The 17,630-nt window shown below is 33.7% G+C and overlaps 1 protein-coding gene across 3 annotated transcripts in view; it reads left to right on the top strand.

The window, feature by feature from the left end:
* The window catches only part of ADAM2 (ADAM metallopeptidase domain 2), a 136,899-nt gene that overhangs the window by 12,613 nt on the left and 106,656 nt on the right, over positions 1 to 17,630 (top strand). For 2 of the 3 annotated variants that reach the window (XR_006294637.1, XM_043563591.1), the window contains exons 4-7: positions 4,063 to 4,141; positions 8,818 to 8,901; positions 14,870 to 14,946; positions 15,371 to 15,539. Coding sequence is in view for 2 of the 3 variants with exons in the window: in XM_043563591.1 (XP_043419526.1) it covers positions 4,063 to 4,141; positions 8,818 to 8,901; positions 14,870 to 14,946; positions 15,371 to 15,539 (409 nt within the window). In the remaining variant the exon portion in view is untranslated. The remainder of the gene's footprint in view (positions 1 to 4,062; positions 4,142 to 8,817; positions 8,902 to 14,869; positions 14,947 to 15,370; positions 15,540 to 17,630) is intronic. The other variant, XM_043563596.1, reaches the window with a different exon arrangement.

Here is a 17,630-nt window from a genome sequence, read left to right as displayed (position 1 = left end):
GAGATGTTTTTGACTATTAATCTAATGTCTCTAACGGTACTATGATTATGCAGATTTTTCTGCTCTTTGAGTCTGTTTTTACACATTATATTTTTCTAGGTATTCATTCATTTAAATTTAACTTCAATTTATGGTATGCAGTTGGTCATAGTATCCTTTTACTTTTTCAAAGACTGGTATTTTTAAGGTCAGTCACCCTCTTGCATTTTAATATCATTTCATCTTTTTTTCTTTTTTCTTTGACACATCTCACCATTACTTTGCCAATTTAATAACTTTTTTCATGAACTCATTTTTATGTTATTATCCACATTATATGATTTTTGTATTATTGCTTTGCTTTTACTTCTTTTGTGTGTTAATTTTGATCTATGTGTATAGCTCCCTCAAATGAATTCTAAGTTGATTACTCATCAACCATTTTAATTTTCTAGTTTAAAATTTTAAGGCTAACTTTTTTCTCCAAATATTGCTTAGCTGCCCCTTACATCTTTGGCTGTGTAGAATTTTCTCTGGTTGACTATTAGCAAACATTTTCAAGTTTATATTACATTTCTTCTTTGGTCCATGAATTATTTCATTATCTCTAAATATCAATATATGTGGCAGTTTTCTAGTTATTATTTCTAGTAATTTTTGAACACAAAATATTCTTTGATTTCAATCCTTTAAAAGTTGAGACTAACTTTGTGATGTAATATATATTCAATTTTTGTAATTATCCTATATGTACTAAAAATAGTATATATTCCATAATCACTTGTTCTAGTGTTCTTTTTTAATCATAAAATTCTTTCATATTCAACATTTATTTTTCTATTTGTCATATTATTTAGTAATATATATGTGTTAAAATCTTCCACAATGATTTTCAAATTGTAAAGTTTCCTTATGTGAATTTTGAATTACTTTTTTGAGATTATAATTTCAAAATTGTATAAATTTTGAGTGTGAATACAATTTTAATATTATGATGTGGCTATTTTTTAGTAATTAGTTTTTCTTAAATTTTATCTGGTGTATGTATAGTTACACTAACTTTCTGTTGTTTAGTATTTGTAAACTACATTTTTCCTATCATTTTCTTTCCATTTTTATTCAGTCTATTTTTTATTGAGTGTGAAATTCTTTCTTTTAATGCAGTCCAAATTATCATTTTTTACTTTGTAGGTATTATTCTTTTCATATTTTAAAAGAAATCATTGTTTACATACAGTCATACATCCAAGCTACTATTTTCTTTCAATGGTTTTTATTGTTTTCATTTTCATAGTTAACTCTAAATTCATCCAGAATTGATATTTATGTGTTTTGTGAACATAAAGGTGAAGACTTAATTATTTTTCATAGTAGCATCCTATGGAATCAGAAAAGGCCATTGAGAAGAAAACACAACCTCTCTTCACTGTACTATAATCAATGTCATAAATCAAATGACTATTTATGAGGAGGGTCTCTTTATTGATACATTTTTTCTCTTCTGCTAGTTTATATGTTTATTCTTGAGCATTATTTGTCTAATGAGATACCATACCATATTAATTACAATGACTTTATAATAGTTCTTGATGTCCAGCCTTGTTCAACAGTTTTAAGATGCCTTGCTTTTCCTGATCCTTTGATTTTCCATTTAGTTTTTGAAATAATTTATTATTTTTCTTTTGTGCATTTTATTTTATATTCTTTTTTCTTTTGTGTTCATTTTAATGAATCTACCATTTTATACCGTTTCCCCTCAATTAAATTCTGTTATACATTCTTTTTCTATTCTTTCATTTGTTTCTCTAGATTAACATATTAATCTCTGAGTTATTGAATCTAATATGCATTATTACTTTTATCAGTTACCCTATATTGTCAGATCATTAAACCTTTCAATTCCATCTTCCTTCTTCTATGTTTTCATTATTTTTTCAGATATTATAATCCTCCATACTTTTAAACCCCAATGAGGTATTATAATTATTTTTTGCACAATCAATATTCTTTTATATTTAATCACAAGTTTACTCACAAATTTGCTCTTCATTTATTCTGACATTTCCATTTCTATGTGCACTTAATTTCTATATCTCAGGAATTCTCCATATTTTTGTTGCAAGTCTGCTGGTTTTTAATTACATTGGTTTATTTCAGTGTTACATTTTTACCTAAACCTACTCTTAAATTTTTTTTGGTGGGGGGGCCTGGGTGGTGCAGTCGGTTAAGCGTCCAACTTCAGCCAAGTCACGATCTCGCAGTCTGGGAGTTCGAGCCCCGAGTCAGGCTCTGGGCTGATGGCTCAGAGCCTGGAGCCTGTTTCCAATTCTGTGTCTCCCTCTCTCTCTGCCCCTCCCCCGTTCATGCTCTGTCTCTCTCTGTCCCAAAAATAAATAAACGTTGAAAAAAAAATTTTTTTTTGCTGGAATAAATTCTAGGATGACATTTTAAAAATGACTTTAGCCTTTTAAAACTGTCATTCTGTTATCTTCTGACTTTCTTCATATTTATTGACAAGGTAGTTGTCAATCATATTGCTGTTTCTTTAAAGGTAACATCTTTTTTTTTTCTTTTTCCTCTTAATACTTTGAAGGTTTTATTTTAGTTTTCATTAGTCCTTAAAAACATCAGATGTGATTTTTCTTTGCTTTTATCATGCCTGAATTAAATAGAGCTTATTGATTCTGTATCATTGATTTAAAAAATATATATTTGCTTTTATTTTCAGAGACTTTAAGTTTAGCTCTTTGACCACTCCACACAATTTCAAACATTGGCAAAAGATTTTACAGAAAGAGACGCTATGTATTTGATACACCTCAAAAACTAGTACTTTCATTCTAGGAGTACCTGACACGAGGGTTTCTGCTTGTTTCTAGACATCCCAGTAGCTTTCTCCTTGACCAAACATAGACATGTAGCTTTTTTTTCCCCTCAACTCAGAATTTATGTGTTTCCTGGAGCCCCACCCCACTGTGGGTCATATTCTTTTTTGGTATGACAAAAATGCGAAAAATTTTGCTCTGTTTGTCAGTGGTTTGGCTCCTTGAACTTTTACGTCAACAAATCCAAACTGCTATGGCAGTAAAAAATCTTTATATTATGCTTATTAGGAAAATAAAAATGGGATATCTACATTTACTGTTTGTCTTTATAGGGCATATTCTTCCCACATTTACAAATAATATATTGAAATTTGAGATCTCCATCTAATTTGTTGAATTCTTGCCACATTAACTATTTACTGACCATTTGCTATTTTACAGATATTCTTCTAAGTGCTTCAGATGAACTGGTAAACCAAATTGACAAGAATCTGCTTATATTGTTATCAAATGAAACTAATAATGATATAAGAAATGACTGGATTAGGGTTAATGTTAGAAGGTGACAAATGCGTAAGCAAAAATAAAGAGCAAAGTTAGAAGTATTGTTTGGAAATCCTACGTTTTGATACTAGGAAAGGGCATTTAAGAAATAAACTTGCCAAGATAAGCCTCACTAAGTGAATGTGTAAGCAAACACTTGAAATAGATGAGACAATGAGCTATATTGAAGAATATCCCAGGAAGGGGCAACAACTAGTACAAATACCCTGAGACAAAACTTGCCTATTGTGTTTTAAAAAACAGCCTAGAGGGGGCGCCTGGGTGGCTCAGTCGGTTAAGCATCCGACTTTGGCTCAGGTCATGATCTCATGGTTCGTGGTTTCGAGCCTGGTGTCAGGCTCTGTGCTGACAGCTCAGAGCCTGTAGCATGCTTCAGATTCTGTGTCTCCCTCTCTCTCTGCCCCTCCCCTGCTCACGCACGCTGTCTCTCTCTGTCTCTCAAAAATTAATAAATATTAAAAAAAATTAAAAACAGCCTAGAGGACAGTGTGACAGTAAGGTGAGTAAAGAAAGGTCTGGACACCAGGGTTTTTGAGTAAAATTAGAACAAAGTGCATGTTTTCAGGAATCTCTCTCTATTTCTACCCTGACTCTGTTTACCTACCTGTCTATAATAAATACAATGGAATACATATCAAAATAGAAGCTTAGGAAACAAATTTCCCATTAAATACTTTATATCTTTACCTTACAGGGCTTTTTTACCTCGTAATTTTAGAGTTTATGGTTATAATGGCACAGGAAGTATGAAGCCTCTTGAACAACAGTTTCAGGTATTACTTCTATTGTCTGTTTACCTTTATTATGTGACTTTCTACGATCACCTTACTTAGGGTTCACATGTCAGAAAACAAAGGGTTGGAGTTATGTTTTGTTTTAAAATAAATTTAACCATTTACTTTTGATGATGCTGTAACTGAACTAGCATGAGTTTGCTCCTTGGTGAGTTACAGATAGAGACTATACCAGGTGGTGATATCACACAAGACAAACTTTATTTGCAACAAATAAAATCACAAAGACTAGCTTCCAAAGCCCAAGCAGGAGTGAGCAGTTTCTTTTTATTTAGGATTATTCAGAAAGGGGAGCTTTGCCATCACATCTAAAGGCGGGCATAAGGTTGTGCAGGCGTCCTGACAAAACATGCCTTATACACGCATTTTGTGCTATGTTAATGAAGGTTGTGCTCCTCCTAGGGTGGAGATTTTCACATTATAATGAAACAGAAGTAAGTGTTGGACAAGAGAAAAGGGCTATGGGCATGCTCAGAGAGCCAGTATAAAGTGGATGGGGGCTTTTTCTCTTGAGTAAAGAGTGCAGGGTCTTGCTTATTTATTTTATTTTTTAAACTTTATTTAAATCAAAGTTAGCATATAGTGTAATAATTATTTCAGGAGTAGAATGTAGTGATTCATCACTTAGAAATAACACCCAGTGCTCATCCCAAAAAGTGCCCTCCTTAATGCCCATCACCCATTTAGCCCATTTCCCATCCACCTCCCCTCAAGCAACCCTCAGTTTGTTCTCTGTATTTAAGAATCTTTTATGGTTTGTCTCCCTCTTTGTTTGTATCTTATTTTTATTTCCCTTTCCCGAGGTTCATCTGTTTTGGTTCTTAAATTCCACATATGAGTGAAGTCATAGGATATTTGTCTTTCTCTAATTTTTCTTAGCATAATATCCTCTAGTTCCATCGACATTGTAGCAAATCGCAAGATTTCATTCTTTATGATTGCCAAGTAATATTCCATTCTTTGAATCACTGAGTAATATTCCATCATATATATATACCACATCTTCTTTATCCATTCATCCATTGATGGACATTTAGGCTCTTTCCATAATTTGACTACTGTTGATTGTGCTTCTATAAACATTGGGGTGTATGTTTGAATCAACGTTTTTGTCTCCTTTGGATAAATACCTAGTAATGCAATTGCTGGGTTGTAGGGTAGTTCTATTTTTAATTTTTCTGAGGAACCTCCATACTGTTTTCCAGAGTGGTTGCACCAGTTTGTATTCCCACCAGCAGTGCAAAAGAGTTTCCCTTTCTCCACATCCTTGCCAACATCTGTTGTTGCCTGAGTTGTTAATTTTAGCCATTCTGAGTGGTGTGAGGTGGTATCTCATTGTGGTTTTGATTTGTACTTCCCTGATGATAAGCAATGTTGAGCATTTTTTTTCATGTGTCTGTTGGCCATCTGAATGTCTTCTTTGGAAAAGTGTCTATTTATATCTTTTGCCCATTTCTTCACTGCATTATTTGCTTTTTGGGTGTTGAGTTTGATAAGTTCTTTATAGATTTTGGATACTAACCCTTTATCTGATTTGTTATTTGCAAATATCTTCTTCCATTTCTATTGGTTGCCTTTTAGTTTTGCTGATTTTTTCCTTCACTGTGCAGAAGTTTTTATCTTAATGAGGTCCCAGTTGTTCATTTTTGCTTTTGTTTATCTTGTCTCCAGAGATGTGTTAAGTAAGACCTTGTTGCGGCCAAAGTCAAAGAGGTTTTTGCCTGCTTTTTCCTCTAAGATTTTGATGGCTTCCAGTCTTGTGTTTAGATCTTTCATCCATTTTGAGTTTATTTTTGTGAATGGTGTAAGAATGTGGTCCGGTTTCATTCTTCTGCATGTCGTTGAAACAGGGAGAAATAGAAAATTTGAACAGACCCATAATTAGCAAAGAAATTGAATTAGTTATAAAGACCTCCCCCAAAATAAGAGTCCAGGGTCAGATGGCTTTTCAGGGGAATTCTACCAAACGTTTACAGAGGAGCTAACACCTATTCTTTTGACATTGTTCCAAAAAATAGAAATGGAAGGAGAACTTCCAAACTCATCCTATGAAGCCAACATTACCTTGATTCCAAAAGCAGACAAAGACCCCACTAAAAAGAACTACAGACCAATTTCCCCGATGAATATGGATGCAAAAATTATGAACAAGATACTAGCCAACTGGATTGAACAATGCATTAAAAGAATTATTTACCACAATCAAGTGGGATTTAAACCTGGGATGCAAGACTGGTTCAATATCTGCAAATCAATTAATGTGATACATCATATTAATGAAAGAAGGACAAGAACCACATGATCCTCTCAATAGATGCAGATAAAGCATTCAGCAAAATACAACATTCTTTCTTGATAAAAACCCTCAAGAAAGTAGGGATAGAAGGGTATTACCTCAAGATCATAAAAGCAATATACAAGAGACCCACCACTAATATCATGCTCAATGGGGAAAAACTGGGAGCTTTCCTCCTAAGGTCAGGAAAATACAGGGATGTACATTCGTGCCACTGTTATTCAACATAGTATTGGAAATCCTAGCCTCAGCAATCAGACAACATAAAGGAATAAAAGTCATCCAAATCAGCAAGGAGGAAGTCAAACTTTAACTCTTTGCAGACAACATGATACTGTATATAGAAAACCCAAAAGATTCCACCAAAAACCTGCTACAACTGATCCAGGAATTCATCAAAGTAGCAGGTACCACAGATTCATGTCTCTGATATGATTAGGCTGTTTCCTGACCTGGTAGAGACTGTTAGTTTTTTTCATTTCCTTTGTTCCCTTAAAACCCTGAACTGCTGAGTTTTTTGCATTGTTTTGTGATTCTGACACCTCCTAAGAAGATCTAGGAGAAGTGTGCTTGGGCAAATAGAGCTGGTAAAGCATTGATCACAGAAAATAGCTGGGGCCTAAAATGACTTCTCTTGTGTCTCAAAAACTACATCTCATCTTTCTTTCTGGGGACCCCTAACTTTCTTCTTACAATGTGTCTCAAGTTACCTCTATTACACAGATGGTTAACCAAACCAAAAATGTTTATGATGTTTTTAAGCTATTATTTCATGATGATGTAAATGTATGTGCTTATGTACATGTAGCAATATATCGTGAAATACTTAAAATGAAAAACATGAGTTGAATCAGGAAAGGTAAATCTTGGAAGAGAAGGAGAATCCAAAGACTTGTCTAATGTTTAATGTTCAAGGACCAAATAAATACACATGGAATTTCATGTACATTTAAGAATATATTAAATTTTGATGTACTTGGAACACTTGGAACTTCATTTAATGTCTATATTCTATAATTATAATGTCTACAGTGAATTTATAATTCATAAAAAGATTTGATAAGTATGTATAGAATTTCAGGGATTACCCATGTCTCAAATTCTGTTTTACTTTTTTCCTTTGCACTGCCCTACCAATTCCTATTGATTTTTTCCGTTTTCCTGACTTCTGTGTAGTGAATCAACCAGTACTTTGAAATTAAAGCATTTTTATTTAGACTAACTTTTAACAGAAGAAATAATACATATGGTGAGTTGCTTTAAATTTTGCTTAATACATTTGGCAAATATATGTGAGTCATCTATGGAGTAAAGTATAGAAATACATAAATCTCCATGCTGTCAAATATATATATATATATATATATATATATATATATATATATACCTGACACCTAACTCTACTTCCTACTTCCTAGGAGTAACCATGAGAGATAAATGTGTAATTTAAAAAGTAAATCAAAGAATTTTTTATTGATAACCTGCATGTAATAAGTTGTTAATGTTGGCTTCAAATACAATGAATATATGGTTCCATGTAGATAACTTACATTTGCCAAAGCCGCAGGCCTATTTCCAGTGGAAGAAAAATCGGGAAAGTTTATACAATTAGGTTAAAAGCAGGCAAAATTTTTTTTAAGTTTATTGATTTATTTTGAGAGAGACAGAGACAGCGTGAGTGGGGGCAGGGCACAGAGCGAGGGAGAGAGGGAGAATCCCAAGCAGGCTCTGAGCTGTCAGCACAGAGCCTGAACGTGGGACTCAAACTCATGAAACTGAGATCATGACCTGAACTGAACCCAAGAGTTGGAAGCTTAACCAAATTAGCCACCCAGGAGCCCCAGCAAATTTGTTTTTAATGAAGTCTACAAATGATTTTCATTCCTAAAAGTCATATTATCTTGGTATATTACCTTGGTAAATATTATCTTGGTAAATACAGACTTATCTACAAAAGAACAAATCATCCCATTAGACATAGAAAGAATTTGTTCCCAGTGCCTAGAACTTACAAGTGTAAGCCATTCATCATTGTCGTGGACTTTACAATCTCTCTACAACAAATAGATATTCATTATGATTAAAAGTAAAGTCACTAGGAGAGCATAACAATTCAAAATATGTATGCACATAACAACAGACCTCAAATTACATGAGATAGAAATTGACAGAAGTGAAAGGACAAATAGATAAATTGTTAAAATAATTTATTTAAGCATTCTTCTCTCAATAATTGATAGATGAAGCAGAAAACTCAGGAAATATGTTGGAAACTTGAGTGGAACTGGCCATAAAATTGATTTAGTCAACATTTGTAGGAGATGACACACAATAGCAACAGTGTATACATTCTTTTTAGTGCAAAGAGAACATTGAAATGGAAGAAAGCAGTGCAAGAAATGACAATGATAAAACAGGAAAAACTGAAGAAGGAAATCGAACAGTAAGAATAATAAAAATGAGCATTTTGATTCCTAAAATGAAGATTTTATTCTATGCTGAGTTAAAAATTATTTTTTATTTATTGATTTACAACTTTTCCAATTAACCTATTTATAAGGTCAATATAATTTACTGCTTATTCCAAAGAATTAGAAATGTTATAAATCTGAATCATATAAACCACTTTTGGAAGGAAGTAGACAAAATCACATGGAAAGATACAGGTATTTTATCTTGTTCTTATAAAGTATGATTTGTACAGATGAAACTGTACATGGGTCTACAATAAAAAACACAAAGTAATCCATTAAGGTGAGACACCAATGAAATATTTTTTTAAAAATAAGGCATGACACTGTTTTAGTTTATGTTTAATTAATGTAAATAAACCATATAGTAATGTGAACAAGGAAAGTTTAACATAAAGAATTACCAACTGTAATGGGGACTAGAATAAAAAATAAGAAGTAAAGAGATCTCTAAAAACCAGGAATACCAGATAAAAGAAGCATCCAGCAGATCTAGTACTGGGATGAAGAAGACAGTCTCATCATCCAGGGTTGAGATCCCAACCTTGTTAGAAGGGGTGCAGAAATGGATGTCTGATAGATAGCAGGGAGTCACTATGGTGCTGTACCAACAGGTATTGCTGTAAAATTTCTCTTTAGAACTTTCTGAAAATCTGCTTAGTCAGGAAAGCTGTTCACAAAGAGGTATCTCAGAAAGCCACTCTGCTATGAAAGGAGAGGGACCTGAATTATAGGAGGAAACTACTGGCTGATGGATGCTAGTGACCACCATGCACTCAGAGATCTGTGGACTGAAGAATCATCAGGCAATGAAGGACCCTGCTGGTGCAATTAGCTGCACACTGTTCAGGAGCCTTCCAAACTAGCCCCCTGAAATTGGGAAACAAAGCTCTCTTCTCATGCTCTCCAGCACCTTCTACTGGCAAAACTTTAGTACCATTTGGTAAAGGAATAATTTATGGGCCTAGATTCATTTGCGCAAAGCAGGTAAAAGATTTATTAGAAGCTGGGTGCCAATGCATCAATAATGGACTAAGTACACAACTTTGTTCAGCTTTCATTTGCACACATTTAAGCTCTGGTAAAATAAAACTACCCTGTGTTTCTGCTTAACAAGATTCAGCCACCCTTTTTACAAATGAAGAAATTCTCACCTTTGCCCCCAATTGAGGAGACACATAATCACAAGAGCCATCATGTCCATTGCTAGCTATATTAATTTCTCCTCAAATTCAGTTACAGTCCCAATGAATACTACGTGAACTAGAGATTAAATTATAAAGTTAACTTCCAACAACTTGTAGGTAAACTAATAGGAAGAAGGAAAAAGAAAAAGAAAGTGGTTAGCATACACAAATAAACACATATGCATACATATAGGAAGCAAAGAGAAAGTATGCAAAATCACTATTGTCTTCATTAGTAAGTCATGATTGCTATCTATAGCTTTTTTTTTTACCCCTACTACCTATTCCCTGTTCCCATTGCTTTCACCCAGAACCTTAGTTTGCTAAGGATATTTATAAACTGAAAAGAACAAATCTTTATTCCGAAAGGATCTGCATTTTTAATTATACTCTCTTTTGGTTGCTATAATAATCAGCTAGGTTCAAGACATAGCCCTTCTTGCTTTCATTGGTAAAAGGAACCAATTTTCTTTTGGTATTCAGAGTCAGTCACTCCAGCCACTAGATGAGCCTATGTTTAGTGGCATAAGAATTTCAACGTATCCATTTGGAAGTTTCATCTTCCAAATTAGTGGAACTATTATTATGTCCCTTGGTAGACCATTTAGAGTTAAAGTTACTGAGATGGAAAGCATAAATGTGTATCTTCCAACTAGACTAACTGCTTTCAACTGAAAGTATATGTTAAATCCAAGTACATAAATCCATTGTTGCACTTTGCTGAGAAATAAGTTTCTGTATCAAAAACAAGGCTGTTATACAGGTTTGTCAATTTTGTTTATCTTTTTAAAGAGTCTCCTTTTGGTTTGATTGATATATTTTATTTTTTATCTATTCTTATTTATTTTATTTCACTCTTATCTTTGTTATTTCCTTTCTTCTGTTCAATTTAGGTTTAGTTTCTTCCCACCCCTCACCCCCACCCCAGTGTCCTAGGTGGATGGTTAGGATATTAATTTGAAACCCTTCTTCTTTCTTAATATATGCATTTATAGATATAAATTTATCACTTACTTAGCTACTTTTTATTATGGTGTGTCTTCATTTTAATTTATTTTAAAGTATTCTCTGGGTTCATGTTTATTCCTTTTATGACCCATATAAGTTATTTAAGAATGTGATATTTAATTTCCACATATTTGTTAGTTTTCCCAAATTTTTTGCAAATGATTTCTAATTTCATGCTATTGTTACCAAAAAGCATACTTTTATTTTTTGTAAACTTTTAAGTTAATTGAGACTTTTTTATGGCCTAGCATATGGTCTAGCCTAGAAAATATTCCATGTGTACATCAGAAGAATGTATATTATGTTGTTGTTTAGTGGAGAGTTTTACAAATGTCTGCTAGGTTTAGTTGGTTTATGGTGTTTTCAAGCTTTGTATTTCCTTGTTGATCTGCTTAGTTGTTCTATCCATTGTTGGAAGTGGGATAGAAAAAGAAAAGAAATATCCAACTACAATTGTTGAATTGTCTATTTCTCCCTTCACTTTTACGTATTTTTGCTTTGTGCATTTTGGTATTCTGTTATTTCATGCAAGTATGCTTACAAGTGTTATATCTTCCTGTTGAATTGAACTTTTTATTATTATAAAATGCTGTTTTTTGGGGCGCCTGGGTGGCGCAGCCGGCTAAGCGTCCGACTTCAGCCAGGTCACGATCTCGCGGTCCGTGAGTTCGAGCCCCGCGTCGGGCTCTGGGCTAATGGCTCAGAGCCTGGAGCCTGTTTCCGATTCTGTGTCTCCCTCTCTCTCTTCCCCTCCCCCGTTCATGCTTTGTCTCTCTCTGTCCCAAAAATAAACGTTGAAAAAAAAATTAAAAAAAAAATGCTGTTTTTTATTTCCAGTAACAATTTTTTGTTTTAAAGCCTATTCTGTATGATATTAGTATAGTCACTGAGATTTGCTTTTTGTTGCTATTTGCATGATACATCTTTTTATTCTTTTATTCCCCATCTGTTTGTACCTTTGCATTTAAAGCATGGTACCTGTCGATATATTATAGTTGTGTCTTGTTTTTACCATTCTTATCTTGGCAATCTCTACCTTTTATTGATAGTCTCTATTTGATATGATATTGTCATAATACTTCTATTTTTTTATATTTACATTTTTTATTTTTAAAATGCTTTTTATTTTTGAGAGAACACAAGCAGGGGAGGGGCAGAGAGAGGGACTGAGGATCTGAAGCGAGTTCTGAAATGGGATCTGCACTGACAGCAACCAGCCTGATTTAGGGCTTGAACTCATGAACTGTGACATCATGACCTGAGCCAAAGTCAGATGCTCATCTGAGTGAGCCATCCAGGTGCTCCTCATACTTCTATATTTTAAACCATGGTTTCCTTCAAAAATTCTTTGAACATAAATATGATGTCTACTTTGAAGTTTTTCTGTTTATTCCACTATCTGGTCACTTTCACAAGTAGTTTCTATGGCTTGTTTTATTTCACTGTAATGAGTTCCTTAGATCTTGTGGAAATAAACAAAAATCAAACAAATGAGAACAAGCAAAGTCTACTTATTCCAAGTAGTCGTACTTTGTTATGCAGCTACCATCACTTGAGTTTTGGCAGATACTCAAAGGCAGGCAGGAAAGTGGGAAAGGTTTATATGGTGGAAGAAAGGGAAAGCTCAGGTATGCCCTTATTGTTGGCATGAGAAAGCTGTCGGTGAACTAACTAGTAGTGTTGAAACATTTTATGTTTTATGTTTAGGAGTGCATATTTGACTCTCTCTGGTTGGTCCTAAATTGGAAGGAGAGACAAAAATTAGGTAAGCTGACAGTTTTTAATCAAGTCCTGGTCATTTGGGGGTGACTGTTACATAAGTTATTGTTTAGCTTCCTGGATTATTACTGGAGATAGCAATGTGCCTGTGCCTTCCCACAAAGTCTGACTTGCAGTAGGCTGGCTTTCTGGGCTATTTCTTGCCAACCTGGGGGTTTATTTCCTGGACAGATTACAGAGGGTTGTGTGACACATTTCTATTTTTATATATGATCTAGCCTTTGTCCATTTGTATATTTAGTGTCTTTGTCTATAATTGCAGTTTTTCACTAAATTTAGGGAAACTTTAGTCATTATCTTTTCAACTGTTTTTGTACCTATTGTTTCTTCCCATTTCTCTGGGACTCCAATTAAACATATGTTAGATACATTGTCCCACTGGTTGCTGCAACTATATTTAATTTTTAAAGCTTTTTTTCTCAGCTTTCTCTCAGATTTGATCACTTCTACAGGTCCATATTCTAAGTATTTTTTAAACCTTTTCTCTTACCTGTCCAATGTGCATTAAGTTCTACCCGGTATATTTCATTTTAAATATATTTTTTGTTCTAAAATTTAGACCTCGCATTTTTGTAACCTGTATTTCTCTGCTGAATCTCATTGTGTCCAAATTTTCCTTTATATTCTTGATCACATTTTTAATATCTGTTGTAATTCCTTTATTTTAAAAATAATTGCAAAATCCTTGGTTGTTTCAGGGTCAGTTCTCTTTTGGAATTTTCTCATAACTATGGAGCACATTTTTCTTTTGTTTACGTACACAATATTTTAAAATCATACCTTGGCTATATTCAATGATACATTGTGGAGCTTGTGACTTTCTTAATTCTCGCTCTCTCAGACAGTTGACTGGAGTGAGTTTCCAACCTCTACTCTCTTGTGTTTGGAGACAGCCAAAAATCTCTCCTTAGTTCTTCCAGTTTTTTTGGTCTTAGTTTCTGCTAAACTACTTGACATTTCTTTCATATAGTCTCAATTTAGATGTAAGTAAATAACCTACACTGAGGTTGGTTAATAGCACCCTGTTTTAAGACTTCACTCTGCCTCCTCCTTCCCTGAATATATCACATCCCAGTTTTTAGAAACTGTCAAACTCTGGTCAGTAATTTGTTGTTGTTGTTGTGGTTGCTGTTGGAATATTAGCTACGTTACACTGCCCTGTGTTGGGGAGTGCTCTCAGGTGAAAACACACACAAGTGCAAATATCAGAAAATGCAGTTTTCTTCTTTCTAGTGTGGATTCCCTGCTCCCACCTTTACCTGCCTGCCTTTGTAGATGTAATTAAAACATTATTTTTCCGAAGTTTATATTTATTAGTGAGAGGGTTTTTTTTCTTTCTTTTTTTTTTTTAATATTTTTAATGTTTATTTATTTTTGAGACAGAGAGAGACAGCGCGTGAACAGGGGAGGGGCAGAGAGAGAGAGGGAGACACAGAATCTGAAACAGGCTCCAGGCTCCGAGATGTCAGCACAGAGCCCCACATGGGGCTCGAACTCACAGAGTGTGAGGTCATGACCTGAGCCAAAGTCGGACGCTTAACCGACAGAGCCACCCAGGCGCCATTAGTGACAGAGTTAATGCAAGCTGTTCTGCCATTACACTCAAGTAATTTTGAAAAGAAAAAAATTCTCTTTTGGATTTATTTTTTTTACCTCTATCTTGCAAACTTAAGTCAAGAGGGTGAAAAAATAAATTTTTGATTATTTTACTTTGATCCTAATGACTACAAATGTTAGGTTTAATTTATAACAGGAAAAATATGGAAGTGTACTTAATTCTCTTTGAACTTGGGAACTTTTTGTTCAGTTGAGCCAAATGCTTATTTAATAATCTTATAAATCTGTTTTGGAAACAATATTTGACACATACACACAAATAAACATATATGTTTTAAATATTTGAAAATAGTTCCTTTAACGTGAATTATTCTAATAGAGGTCTACGTATTTTATCTTTATTTTTCAGAATTTTTGCTACTACCGAGGGTTTATTGAAGGTTATCCAAATTCTATGGTGACCATCAGCACATGTACTGGACTCAGGTTGTGTTGTATAGTTTGATAATTACAAAGTATAATATTGTCTTAAAGTTTTTAAATTTTTAAAATTATATTCAGGGGTTCTAAAACGAGGCATGACTTATTGTGGGAAATTGTCAGTGGAAAAGCACAATATGGAAATTCTTGTAATATCTCCTACCCAATCCTGAATTAAGATTTTTGAGATATTTATAGACTATGAAATATTAATTGCTAGATGAATATCAATAATGTAACTATTCTGTGCCATTCAGTAAGTTTGCGGATATTCAGTAACTTTTTCCTACTTTACCATCTAAGACCAAGACTCAAAATAATCTACATACTGTTAAAAAAAAACTGTTCCAGTATAATTTTGTTATTTATTTATTTTATTGACTTTAAAAATGCATTATTTTATTTATTTACTTATTTTTGGAATTTGTAGGGGCTTACTACAGTTTGAAAATGTGAGTTATGGGATTGAACCCTTGGAGCCTTCAATAGGTTTTGAACACGTGATTTATGAAGTAAAACATAAGCATAAAGGTGTTTCTTTATATGCTGAGAAGGGTATTGAATCAAGAGAAATGCCCTATAAAATACAAAGTATAGAGGTAGGTGATTAATTGAGTAAACTATGATTATTGCTATGCAACAATATAAACTATATTTTTCTAATGCACAAATTATTTACATTAATATACATTATAGGTAGATGTACCAGAAACTTCATGACTTATATTGTAAGCCTCAAAACTAGTCATTCAATTCTCTAGAACTCCAAACAGGCATTTTCCACTGTTAGTAGCAAATTTTCTTGGGATCTGGACCTTTATTGTCTGCAGATACACTCCTTTCTCCATATTTATTATGTCAAAATGTTGATATAATTAACATATAATGAAATTCACATAAATATTGAAGATATATATCTAGAGTCCTGAGGAGAATCACCAGCATCTTTTAAGGCAATGGCCTCAGGAGAGGCATTTACATTTTCCTGAAGAAAGACAAGGTTAATCTTCCTATGCAGGGATAGAGAGGCTGCTTCTACTGAGAAGACTCATCAGGATTTAAGGGATCAGTGACCCCTAGCTTTGTCAGAATCTTGCTATATGTCTTTTTTCCAGTTTTCAGAATCTCATTGCTTCCCAATTAATGTCCACACTTTAACAGTAGACACCTGTAAGATTGAACATTCAATTTGTGTTATAATTCATCCATTCATATAAATGAGATTATGAGTTTGGTTTTCAACACTCTCAGCTCTGCAAATACAGTACAGGGCATATATTTCTTCAGAGAAACATAACCAACAAGATGCCTATGTATGTTTATGTGTGTGTGATTGGACCAGGTCTACCCATTATAGAGTGTAATCTGTTTTACTCAAAGTCCACCATTATGAATGTTTATCTCATCTGAAATCACACTCACAGAAACATCCAGAATAATGTTTAACTACAAATCAGTGTATTATGGCCCAATCAAGTTGGCAGATAAAATTAACCATGATATCAGAGTTAGAAAATTCATTACTATATTTCTTCTAAAACATTTATTAATTTCTTGCATTTTAATTTATAATCCAATATAATTTAATTTTTGTCCGGAGTGAGGTAGTGTTCTAAATTCATCATTTTTTATTTTAAATCTAGTTTTTCCAATTCTTTCTCTTTAAAAAAACTAAACTTTTGTCCACTGAATTTTCATGGCTTCCCTCCCCCCCCCCCCCCCCCCCCCCCCCCCCCCCACCACCTTGCCAAAGATCAGGTGACCATATATGTTTGGGACTATTTCTGCACTGCAATTACGTTTTATCTTTATGTCTATTCTTATGCTAGAACCACACTTTTATTTGTTTAACCACTATATCTTTGAAGTATGTTTTGGAATTAGTAAGTGTACACTCTTCAGAGATGTTCTTTTATGAGATTGTTTTGGCTATTCAGGGTAGTATTCATTTCCAAATACATTTTAAATTTTATTTTCAATTCCCTTAAAGAACCAGATGGTGTTATGTTGAAATATTGCCATTTAATAATACTGACTCTATCTGTGAACACTGAATAGCTTTTTGTTTTTTAATTTCTTTTTGCAATGTTTTGTATAGTTCAGTTTCTAAGTTGTCATCAAAACTATTTTTGTTAAGGGGCGCCTGGGTGGCGCAGTCGGTTAAGCAGCCGACTTCAGCCAGGTCACGATCTCGCGGTCCGTGAGTTCGAGCCCCGCGTCAGGCTCTGGGCTGATGGCTCAGAGCCTGGAGCCTGTTTCCGATTCTGTGTCTCCCTCTCTCTCTGCCCCTCCCCCGTTCATGCTCTGTCTCTCTCTGTCCCAAAAATAAATAAACGTTGAAACAAAACTATTTTTGTTAAGTTTATTTCTACATTTTTTATTTAAATATTATTGAAATTTTAATTTTTATTTCAAAGTTATGTTTCTAACTATTAGTGTTTGGAAATTGTTGATTTATATATACTGATTTTGTATCCTGCAAACTTGTTTAAATTGCTTATTGGTTTCTTACTGAGCTTTTTGTAGTTTTCTATGTATAAGGTTATGTTATCTTCAATAAAGACAGTTTATGTTCTTCCTTTGCAAGTAGGATACCTTTCATTTATTTTTCATTGCCTAACTGCCCTAGTTAACACCTCAAGTATAATGTTGAATAGGTGAGAAAAGATATCCTTGTCTTGTTCCAATCT

This window comes from Prionailurus bengalensis, chromosome B1 (assembly GCF_016509475.1).
Source record: "Prionailurus bengalensis isolate Pbe53 chromosome B1, Fcat_Pben_1.1_paternal_pri, whole genome shotgun sequence".
Lineage (NCBI taxonomy): Eukaryota > Metazoa > Chordata > Mammalia > Carnivora > Felidae > Prionailurus > Prionailurus bengalensis.
Note: the sequence above shows the minus strand (reverse complement) of the source record. Positions and strands in the feature narration are given on the sequence as shown.